Source organism: Plectrocnemia conspersa, unplaced genomic scaffold, assembly GCF_051122295.1.
Source record: "Plectrocnemia conspersa isolate PC_06_02 unplaced genomic scaffold, ASM5112229v1 ptg000005l, whole genome shotgun sequence".
Classification (NCBI taxonomy): domain Eukaryota; kingdom Metazoa; phylum Arthropoda; class Insecta; order Trichoptera; family Polycentropodidae; genus Plectrocnemia; species Plectrocnemia conspersa.
In genome coordinates this window covers 17272190-17284018 of record NW_028277169.1, presented here as the reverse complement: position 1 = coordinate 17284018, position 11829 = coordinate 17272190, and the positions used below count along the sequence as shown (strand labels likewise).

At 28.1% G+C, this 11829-nt stretch overlaps 2 protein-coding genes across 2 annotated transcripts; both read right to left on the bottom strand.

The window, feature by feature from the left end:
* Positions 1–3430: 3430 nt before the first annotated feature.
* LOC148234988 (uncharacterized) lies at positions 3431–5463 on the bottom strand. The gene has a single exon (XM_088186881.1). It carries the CDS (start codon positions 4439–4441, stop codon positions 3608–3610), a length of 834 nt encoding a protein of 277 aa, XP_088043007.1. The 5' UTR covers positions 4442–5463; the 3' UTR covers positions 3431–3607.
* A 2952-nt stretch (positions 5464–8415) lies between these two features.
* LOC148234987 (4-vinylanisole receptor-like) lies at positions 8416–9934 on the bottom strand. Its single transcript, XM_088186044.1, has 5 exons — positions 9105–9934; positions 8938–9037; positions 8765–8866; positions 8546–8701; positions 8416–8475 (listed from the first exon to the last, which is right to left on the bottom strand). The coding sequence occupies exons 1-5, from the start codon at positions 9932–9934 to the stop codon at positions 8416–8418; spliced, it is 1248 nt and encodes a 415-aa protein (XP_088042170.1).
* Positions 9935–11829: the final 1895 nt, after the last annotated feature.

Below are 11829 nucleotides of genomic sequence, written 5' to 3'. Positions count from 1 at the left end.
TTCAGAACAATTTTGTAATGTGCCAATGCTTCGTATACGCGTTTATTTTTAAGTTAAGACAGTTAAAATTCAAGTTATACATTTGTGCAATAAATTTACATTCAAGTCGTCTCAAAGTTCGACTTTAAATCTTAACGATTAATGAAGGTACGTGACTGCTTGACTGGACCAGATGTGATGATCGAAGTGGAAGCAGTTGCTTTTTCTTAACTTTGATGGTTTCGTTTATGTCGCTTTTGCAGAGCTCCACAGAAGTCCAAGTGAATGTGGAAATGGTTTTTTTACGACGGAGTTCTGACTAATAAATGATCGGGAAAATCAAAGGAAATCAACGACCCTCTATAATTTAGGTAATTTTATTTTTTATTTTATAACATCTTACAGCCATTAATAGCTGCATTGTTTTAGAATTTTGCGTAAACGACAATAATAAGTTTTGTAGGTCCTGCTATTTTGTCGAAAAAGCTATTTACTAACTTTGTATTTGTTTGTGAATCGATCTGTTATCTTAGATGCGATGCATTCCAAAAAATAAAATATATCGCTGATCCTTTTTCTTGGCATATTTTTTGGATAGCCTTTCAAAGGTTCATAAGACAAATTGTTTTTTATATATACAAGCTAATTACAACATGATTATTTCAAATTCCTTAACAGTCACAATTTTAAAGCAATATGATAATTAACATATGGACTTGGCTGACATATTTACCCGAAAAGTCAAATCTAAACAGAAATACGGAAGGGATCGTGTTCACTAATCTTTAGCTTGATAAAATTACAAACAATATATATATATATATATATATATATATATATATATATATATATATATATATATATATATATATATATATATATATATATATATATATATATATATATATATATATATATATATATATATATATATATATATATATATATATATATATATATATATATATATATATATATGTGTGTGTGGTTGCATGTGGTTGTTCAGATCTGAACAACCACATGCTGGGCTTTGCCCACACCGGATGTTCATATTCTCAATTTTCCCCTGAGGATGGCTGGGCGAATCTGGCCGAAACGTAGGGACCATGATTCCACACGGAATCAAAAAAGTACGCGGAGTAATCCGACTCCTAGAAATAAATATATATATATATATATATATATATATATATATATATATATATATATATATATATATATATATATATATATATATATATATATATATATAATCTATTCTTGAGTCATTTGATTTATTACTTTACTGACATACAAGCAAATATATTACACAAAGTCAATTAATTCGATAAGAAATTTATTGAAAATATATATAGCATTACTCAAGTATCTAATCTATTTGTATTTTAGCATTTCTAAATAAATTTTTAAGCCGCAATATATGTTCAATAATCAAATCTTCCTTTGAAGTAAAACATATTAATGAATTAGTTTATTTTATTTAGTCTGTATCGCTTGATTGTAGTAGGTGGGTGGTGACAGGTGGCAATTAGACACAGATTGGGTCGCTACAGTAGTATTTATTGACATGTCTAAGTAATAGTTACATATTTATTTAATGTTATGAATTAGATAGGTGTCGACGTCGTGCTCAACTAATGAATAGTGTTGCACTCGCCACCGCCCGTCAGTGTTACCAGAGTTCCACCTAGTTTGTGCCAAATAAATTGGCCCCCACATAACTATTATAAATAAAGTTTTAATATATTTAGTAAACTAGAAATCGTGTGCCGTTTTGCTCCTATTTATTAAGAATATTAGTCCATTTAATATTTATTTTTAATTTCATAAAAATAATTTCTAACACATTGAAAAGTAGACTTTCATTGATTTCAGACCAAAAAATATCTCAACATAAGAAAATAAAAATATGCTTGTTGATCCGAAATCAAGATAGTAACGTTTAATATTTAATCACTTGTATTTAAACAATCCTCAATTTAAAATTTTAGCCAAAAAATATATATGACGATTTACAAAAAGGATTTTATTTTTGCCATTACGATACATAGATAAATTCTGGATTATTGACTTAACTTATAATTTTATATTAAATTAGAAATACAGAAAATTTTCAGATAGTTAATTCAACAAATTTTGCGTTCAAAATATTTAGAACAAAAATAGTTAGATTTATAACTCAGTATAACTATATTTAGTTTTTAATTATAACGTCTCATTATATTGATATAGTCAATTATGATTTCAAAAAACAATTTTAAAAGTATATTGTGTTATAACACTTCAGAAATGGAATTGCTTCATTTCTGTTGTAAAGAAGTGCAAAATTATTGCATGGTTATTTATTGATTTCCCATAATTTAATTTTAGTGTAAAAACCTTGATATTTAAAAATAAACTTTCGCTAAAGGGGTGTGGTTTGCAGCGAAATAAATGCCGGAAAAAATGGTGTGTTGTTATTTTATAAACATATTTAAATTACCACATAAATATATAGATATTGTTATGCCGCTATCAGTCGGTGTAGTTGAAATGGCAGGTCTTGGAAGTCGGAGTCTTTGCTGGCGTGTCGAGTTGTATTATTGTAGGCTCTGATTTCGGTTAAGCGGCTAAGATTATCGTGATGTGTTCTCGTGTGTTCTAAACAATCTACTGGTGACTCTCATTTCGATGCGATCTCTTTTGTTTTGACTCCGTGGCGTCTCTCTTTGCCTATCTTCTGTATCTTTACAGATCTATGATCTCTCTTTTCGTTTGTTCAAATAGTTGTTGAGTTTTCTTTAAATTATAACAAATTATGCAGGTGGTTGAAAACCCCACAAAACTATAAAAATATGTAATATGTTTAAATGTTTTAATAACGTGTATTTTAATGGAATACTTATTGTGAAAGGTTTTCGTAAAAACCTATTTTTTTACATACATATATTCAAGTTATGAGCCTTTTTCTTGAAATTTTCTCAATAATGTAAAGTAACTGTAGGAAGCTCGCAAAATCTACAAAAACACAAATTATTAAAAATTATTATATAATACAAAAACATATGCTTAAGAAAATTAGATACAGCCAAAAACGTCGGCAAGGAAATTGTGTAAAATTGGCCAACTGTAAATCTAATCGGTATTTTTACGCCCTCTCTTATGATCCAAAGGCTCTTCTTGAAACGTTCGTTCTCGTTAAACCATTCGCTGTTATAAGTGGCCATTATCAGTTTTTCTTTCTATAATTACAATTTTTGATTAATGTCAGAAAATCACAATATCATAATAAAACAATATACGCACCTCAATCAACACTTCGTTTGCATGCCAATAAAATAAAAATAATTGAACCATTAGAGCAAACAAATATTCCAACATTAAACACGTTCGAAAACTTATTCCATGCTAAAACATCAATTTATCACTTATTTTTTTAATTAAATCATAAATCAACTAGAAATATTTAAAAAATAGATTACACACCAAAGATGCTTGGAATAAAATAGTACATAACATAAATGAACATAATAAGAAATACAGTATCATTACAGGGCTTATAATTTCATTCAGTGTTTTAGTATACCTATAAACATATATTTAATACAGTATTAAATAAATAGATATATGAACTTAAAATGATAATATATTACTTTATTATATATCGATGATGGTTGACACAATCAACAAGTCTCATGTGCTTAATTTTATCGACCAATATGTTTGAGGTCTTCTCTACTTCTACATGTTTAGTTGAATTTATAAAATTGTTTTGTAAAATCTGTAATTGTCCAATGCTATGTATCATCATACTAACTATGGTCATGTCCCAAATACCCTGATAAGAAGCTCCTACTAACCCCATCACCATTTGATATAGAAAAGCAAAGATAAAATTGGGATAGGCATGTTTATCAAATGGAAACCAAGAACTAAATATCATGGGTTTTGTGTAAGTCCAATATTCAGTTCCGTTATCAAAACGCTTGTGATAAGTCGAAGAAAATAAATATTCTGCCGGTGGAATTATTATAAACACTACCATTGTAAAACCTGCTAGAAACCAAAAGGAATAAGTAATCCGTCTAGCCCTCTTTACGTACATAGCCAAGATTGTTTTATTCTCGTCGCTTTGATTTTGTAGTATTCTATTTTCTATTAAATATATATCTTGCACCAATCTCTTTAGCTTAGTTCTTTGGCCGAAAAAGGAGTATATCTTTAAAAATCCGAGAGTAGTCAAAAATGTGACTGTCATGTTGATGGTCATGGCTTCTAAGCTACCCCAAACGTTAATTAACTCTATATATCCTGTTATGATGAATATTAAAAATAGAACATATAGCAATAGTCCTAGTCTGTAATGCAAGGAGCGATAAAATTTATTTTGTAAAAATTTGGAGGACTGGAAAGGCCAAAGTCCAAATATGGCTAAAGACGTCAGGTTTGCACTAAGCAGAGGATTTCTCACGTCGAGTTTCATTTTTATTTTATCTATTATTACTCAAAATTATCGCTTAAATATTTTTATTATGAATTTACTTATACAATTGTATTCGACTAGGCTCTTATCTAGTCCTTAGGTTACGTGCGATTGAATTAACGTATCGTCTAGCAAATCCAACACGCTATGACTATTTTAAAATAATCAATGGAACAAATTATCAATACTGAATAAGTGCACATTTTTCTAATACCAGTGGCATGACATATAAAAGCAATTTAATAATAAAAAAATACTATTATATTAAAACATGTAAACGTTTTATTAGGAGTTGATTTGTTAGACCTAGAAAAATAAATAGTAGGGATTATTTTTACTGTATGCATAAGTGTGTGAGAATGTGTACAACTAGTTGTGCCTGTAACGCTGAGGTCATTCAAACGAAAATTTCAAATATTATGAAAAGGATATAGCAACTCAATTTGACAGAAAGTCTAACTAACAATAATAGAATATTTAATACCACAATTGCGTAATTTCCACTTGCTATCACATTAACCCTTTGTAAGCATGAGAAAAAACTATCCTTTTTTTGCGTAAAGAATGCGATAGACAATGTAACTTTTTGTTGCGCCGGATAGACACATGTAATAGCGTTGGACAGTTGCAAATTCTTTAATTGGTTTCAGTGAGACGCTTCTCTTCAACAAAGAAAATGCTTTTATAAGCTGTAGCTACTAAGACCGAAATTCGCAGAATTCGTTCGTTAACGAAACAAAATATTGGAAAGGCCCACCCTTTATTATCGTTTAACGCCTATCTTAAAAACAGGTGAGCCTCACATTTTTTTTGTTAAGTTCGTGTTACGTTTTTGTATTTGTTGTTTCAAGCTGCAAAGATTTTCAATAATTTATTTCTAGTTATTTCATTTATATGCAAATCCGCACGAAATAAAAGGATCAAACATTATTAGCTATTGTATATACAATAAATTCTATAAAATGATGTATTAAAAATGTTTCATTAATTTTGCTCAATTAATTTAATCGCAGCTGATATGAAATCGCGATAATGACGTTCGTAATCAAAAAGTATTTAATAATAAATTAATCATTGCTGTTTTGACATCCTCGCTGATCAGTAAATATTGAACCTTAATGTGAAAGTAATTAATGCTTAATTAAAATAATTATTATTAACCAATATTTTTTTAATTAAATAATATTTTATAGACAATTAATTTTCTTTTTGCACTAATTGGTAAAATAAATTAACATCACTAAAAATCGACAAAAAATTTACGAATATGTTCGAATACTTATACCATTTCTTTATTAAATATTCGAATAGTTGAAAAATACAAATAATTTAGAACATTAATTAGCACCTATAATAATAAATTCACCACTAGATTTTAATGATTAAACTAAACAATATATTGGAATATTAGTAGTATTTAATTAAATTAAGTTTAGTATCAAAAACAATGTATGTAATATTAAAATACATCCTAAGATAACAAAAAAATAACTTGGTACCTAATATAAAATATCAGCCACGTGTCGTATATGAACACTTTGAAACTTTACCTATAAACAGGTCATAAAGTTTTGAGTATTTGTTCAAACTTCAATTGTCGATTATAAATACCAAGCAAACATAATTATTGTATAAGCTATTAAATACATATGCATTGTTTAGTAATTATATTTATTGTAGACATTACCAAACATGACGCATTATTAATTCTAGAAGACTTAAGACTTTTTTTGACAATAAAACGACTAGTAAGCTATGCTACTTTGCGTCAGTCAATAATCTATTATTTAGTAGCACATTCTTCCTACATAATAACACGTAGAAAGGTACATGAAAAATACCAGGTAACACACTATCCAATTAAATAAAACATTTACTGATATTTAAAAGAAGAGAAAATTCCATACACTGTGTCAAATTATTTGGTAAAAGTCAAACAAATATATATAGCATTCTACAAAAAGAAGAACAAAGGAGAAAAAAGTGGCGAACTGAAAAACTAAAAGACAAAGGTACGATGAATAAAAAGAAAGACATCAATGTAACCTGAGAAAGAATTAAGAAAAGCACAGTAGTCAGCGCGGAAGAAACCATAGAACATATGAATACAAAAGAAATAAGGAAGAGTTTGACGAAAAATTAAGAGCCACAATCACTGAGAAAACCGAAACAGGAAAGAGATGCCTACAAAACTACTAAAAATAATTTAAACAGACATACCATTAGAGTAGTGCAATATAATTGATATTAAATTGAGTAGTTGTCACCTTTGTAAATTAAACCAACTATTATATATATACAACTTTATAGCAATATAAAAAACTGTTTATTTTGTTATAATTTGATTTATTCAATGAAAATACAATAAAATCAAATCAAGTGAAGTTTTTTTACAATCTTCACTTGATTAAAACAAGTGAAGTTTTAATTTATATTCTTGGTCTAAAAAAAATATTTTAAAATTATTTCACCTACCTAAAAAATACACTAATGACACATTTAATAATAGCTCGACGATCATCGACATTGGAATTATTTTGTAATGGTTACAAAAAATAAAAATATTTTTATTATTATGCACATCTGCTTGTAATATAATACATTTAAAAAAAATTAAATTGACAAAATATTTTTTTCTCAACATACAGATTGTTAAATGCATCTTGAAATGCAATCAAATATTAAATGAAAAATCTTTTTAAAAAACCTTAAAAATTATTTTAATAGTTTGAAGTATACAATTTTATTCATTTCCAAGCCTTCAAATGTTATTAATTGTGAAGATTTCGGGGGCCTTTTATAAAGATATGCTTTTTAATAAGCTTTGGACTAAGAAAATTGTGACGATTTCTAAGGTTTTTGAGGATTTTTAGGGGTCATTTAAAAGGTTATATATACTAGAATATTTTCTTCGCACTGATATTAAATATATATTTATAAATAATAATTCATATATATTTTTTTATAATTCTATTTATATGATTTAAGTACACGTAAATATTTTTATTTTTAACGCGCACTTTTATCGATATTAAGCCTATAAAATAAAAGATTCAATAAAATTAGTCAGACAGATAACTTTAAAACGACTCCACAGCCCTATTTGTATTTCAAAATTCTTTGAAACTCTTTTAAAAATGCAAAGGATAGATTTTTATTAAACAGTAAAAAAAATATATTATTTTTTATTATAAAACTTACCACCATGACAAATAAAAAATGGTTATGCTGCACATCTAAATAGATTAGCAGCATCACGCATTTTTTTTTCCAGCTCCTCATATCTATCACCGAAAACATCTTTGTGTTTGGCAACATATTATGTAACATACAGCTTAAGAAGCTGTATGTTACACGCAAGAGAAGCGTTTTCAAGCGCTGACGTTCTAGCCGCAACGATCAATAATGAGGGACGCAATCGCGACTCTCTTTGGCACTCTAGCTCGTAGCCGAAAGTCGACGAGCATTGACGGACTGTCGACAACGCCCCTTAGCAACTTTAAAAAGTACTTCTTTGGGTAGACGCTATACCAAAAGTGCGATAAATTGTATTACAACGCTCTTAGCGAAAAATACGTTATACGTTAATATACGTTATACGCTCTTATACGTTAAGCATATTAATGTCACGAACCGTACTCCGCTTAACGTATCGTACAGAACGCGAATCGCCAATAAATTATTGAAGTGACTTTTAAAATTAAATTTTATTAAACAATTTTTACTAATTCGTTACGAAATAACATATTTATTATATTACAGTGTTTTTATAATTAAATATTTCTATAAATTAATTACAATGGGATCAAAAGTAAGTAAATTTAACTTTTCAATGTTTTTGCAAGTCAGAATGCTTTATTTTATATTTTCCCAAAAAATCTTTAGATTCAAACATATTTATTAAAGTTCATCTTAGAATTATACAATTACATTTTTCATTATTATAGAGCTTTCAAAATTTTCGTTATGTGAAATTATACATTTTCTTGCATTCTTCTCAATAATGTGAAGTAGCTGTACGATGCCCGAAGGATCTACAAAAGCATACAAATATTAAATTTATATTTATATTTATAAATACATTAACGTATATAAATAAAATACAGCTAAAAATGTTGGAAGAGAAATTGTATAAAATTGGCCAACTGTAAATTTTATCGGTACTTTCACTCCCTCCCTTATAATCCAAAGGCTCTTTTTAAAACGTTCATTTTCATTAAACCATTCGCAACTGTAAGTAGCTATAACCAGATTTTCCTTCTGAAATAATATTTTTTATTAATGTTAACAAATTGCTATAATATATAATAGAAAAATACGCACCTCGACCAACACTTCGTTTGCATGCCAATAAAATACAAACAATTGGATCATCAGAGCAAGTAAGTACTCTAACATTAAGCACATTTGAAAGCTTATACCGTGCTAAAATACATTATTAATTTGTAAAATAAATCATAAAGCAACTACAAGTAAATATATTAATAATTACTTACCAGAGTTGCTTGGAATAAGATAGTACACAACATGAATGAACATATCATAAAATACAATATCATTACAGGACTTATAATTTCGTTCAATGTTCGAGTATATCTAAAATCATATGTTTTATTGTGTGATAAATTTATATTTGTATGTACTTGAAATAATAATAACTTACTTCATTATATATCGATGATGATTAACACAATCTACAAGCCTCTTGTGTTTGACTTTATCGACTGTCCTTTTTGTCGCCCTCTCGATTTCTACTTTTTTAGTTGAATTTATAAAGTTGTTTTGTAGAATTTGCAACTGCCCAACGCTGTGTATCATCATGGTAACTATGGTCATATCCCAAATGCCTTGATAAGCAGCTCCTACTAACCCCATCGCCATTTGATAGAAAAAAGCAAACAAAAAGTTTGGATATGCATTTTTATCAAAAGGGAACCAAGAACTAAATATCATCGGTTTTTCGTATGACCAATATTCAGTTCCGTTATCAAAACGCTTGTGATAAATTGAAGAAAATACGTATTCAGTCGGAGGTATTATAAAAAAAACAAAAATCGTAAAAGCTGCTAAAAACCAGAATGAATAAGTAACTTTCCTAGCTCTTTTTACGTACGTAGCTAATATTATTTTATTCTCATCGCATTGATTTTGCAAAATTCTATTTTCTATTAAAGCTAAATTTTGGACTAAACTTTTCAACTTAGTTCTATGGCCAAAAAAGGCGTATATCTTAAAAATTCCAACAGTGTACAGAAAAGTAACCGTCATGTTAGTAGTCATAGCTTCCAAGCTCCCCCAAACGTTAATTAATTCTATATATTCCGTAATGAGAAATACAAAGAAGAGTATATAGGTAATTAAACCTAATCTGTAATGCCATGAGCGATAGAATTTGTTTTGAAGAAATTTTGTTGACTGGAATGGCCATAGACCAAATATTGCTAAAGATTTTAAATTCACACTTAGCAATGGATTCCTCTTGTCGAGTGGCATTATGAATTAATTGAATAATACTAAGAACTAGCAAAATTATAATTTGGTTAATATTTGATAAAATTAATAAAATAATGACAGGTATACAACTCGAAACTTTCATCTGACCCCGAGTTATAGTTTGAGTGAAATGAAATATCACCTAGCATAGCCAGCACGCTATGGTCCTTTAAAAATAATTAGTGACAAATTATAAATACTGTATAAACACACGGCTTTTCTGAAAGCAGTGGCATGACAATTTCAATACTTTTTATACCTTGATAGTAAATTCAATCAAATAAATTAAAATGTTAGTCTTTTTTGCAAAACTCTTTAATGAGATTTATGATACTGATGCTTACGCACTGTACGGAAAAACAAATGGTTATTTATATTTTTGCTTAGACCAATAGCTTGGTCAGTAAGTATCAGTTAAATAATTTTATTGTTTGAATTTATCAGTTTCATTAAAGAAAATATTGAGCATATAGTAAATTATTAGAAAAAATATTCTGGATTTTTTAAATTTAGTACATTCTTAAACGCTTCCTTAAAATTTTAACTAGCCAAATTCATATATAGTATTTTAAACATAAAAACGTGAAGATTATAAAATGCAAAAAATGGAATATCTTCCTTTCATTAAGAATCATTAAATTGACAATCGAATTTGCCTTCAAGTTTAAAAATGACATAGCTCAATTGTGGTCAAGTAAAACTTTAAATGTTTATTGGTAATTATCTTTAAAATGATGTTTCTGATTTGTAGTTTTATTATATATTTAAATCAAAGAAGTGAGCAACACCACAAACTAGCCAAACATGAAAGTGAGCCTAACCAAGCAATTAGCATAAATATAGAGAATTGAAATTTACCCATATTGTCACAACTAGTATAGTTTAAAATACATTAAATGCCTATTTAATATATAAATAGTTAAATTTTGAATACTTTGACAATAATCACACATTTAGAGCATACAATAACTAGTTACATTGCTTATAAATTTCTTTGTGTGTACTATAACAAAAGTGATTTTCCAGTGCATACATTGACTAGTTATTGTTTGCATTTTTTAAATTCACACTTTGCCTTCGCCAATTATAGTTCGAACCTCATTCTTTTTTATGTTGAATCTGTATAACTTTCATTTTCATGATAATAATTTATATAAATCAATCAAAAATTTGTACACAATAATAAATTTTCCATACCTGTGATACTAAAGGCTGGTCTCCAAGACGAACAGCGAGAGAAGAGTGAAGATCTACAGAGAGAGGAACAGACATCGAAGGACTTCAGCAGACAGAAAAAGGAACATCGCCAGACTACGAGACCTCAGATGACCATCCAATAGACATCATCCCTCCGCCAACTTTCCCGCCAGCACTTGGAGAAAAGCGATACTCGCTCATCATAATTTGTTGCAATATACATATGTAATGCAAAAAAATATTACAAGTTTCCGGCGACTTTCTTTTTCGTTAAATTATTTTAAAATATTTGATAAATTTCACGAAGTACACCGACAAAAAATACAAACTTTATAAAAATTGAACTATTAATGGATATTATATTTATTTTACTTTTAAATTGATTTATTTTACGCTATAATCATGTGTAATATATGTAAATAAATATTTCGACATTGTTTGTATTCGTATTTAACCCTTAAATGCATGGTGTTGCAAATCTGCAACAATTTATTTAAACGTTTATAACTCAGTCTACGTTCAATAAAGAAACTCTATTTCATAGTGTTACATATGTGTAACAAACGCCGAGCCATTGTGTTTTCAAATTATTCCGATAGATGTCTCTGTACGCGTGATAATGTCATTTTTTTTAAAAATCGTTATGTGCAGATTTGTCACATTTTTGTTTCATTGGTGCTAGTGGGTATAAAACGAAA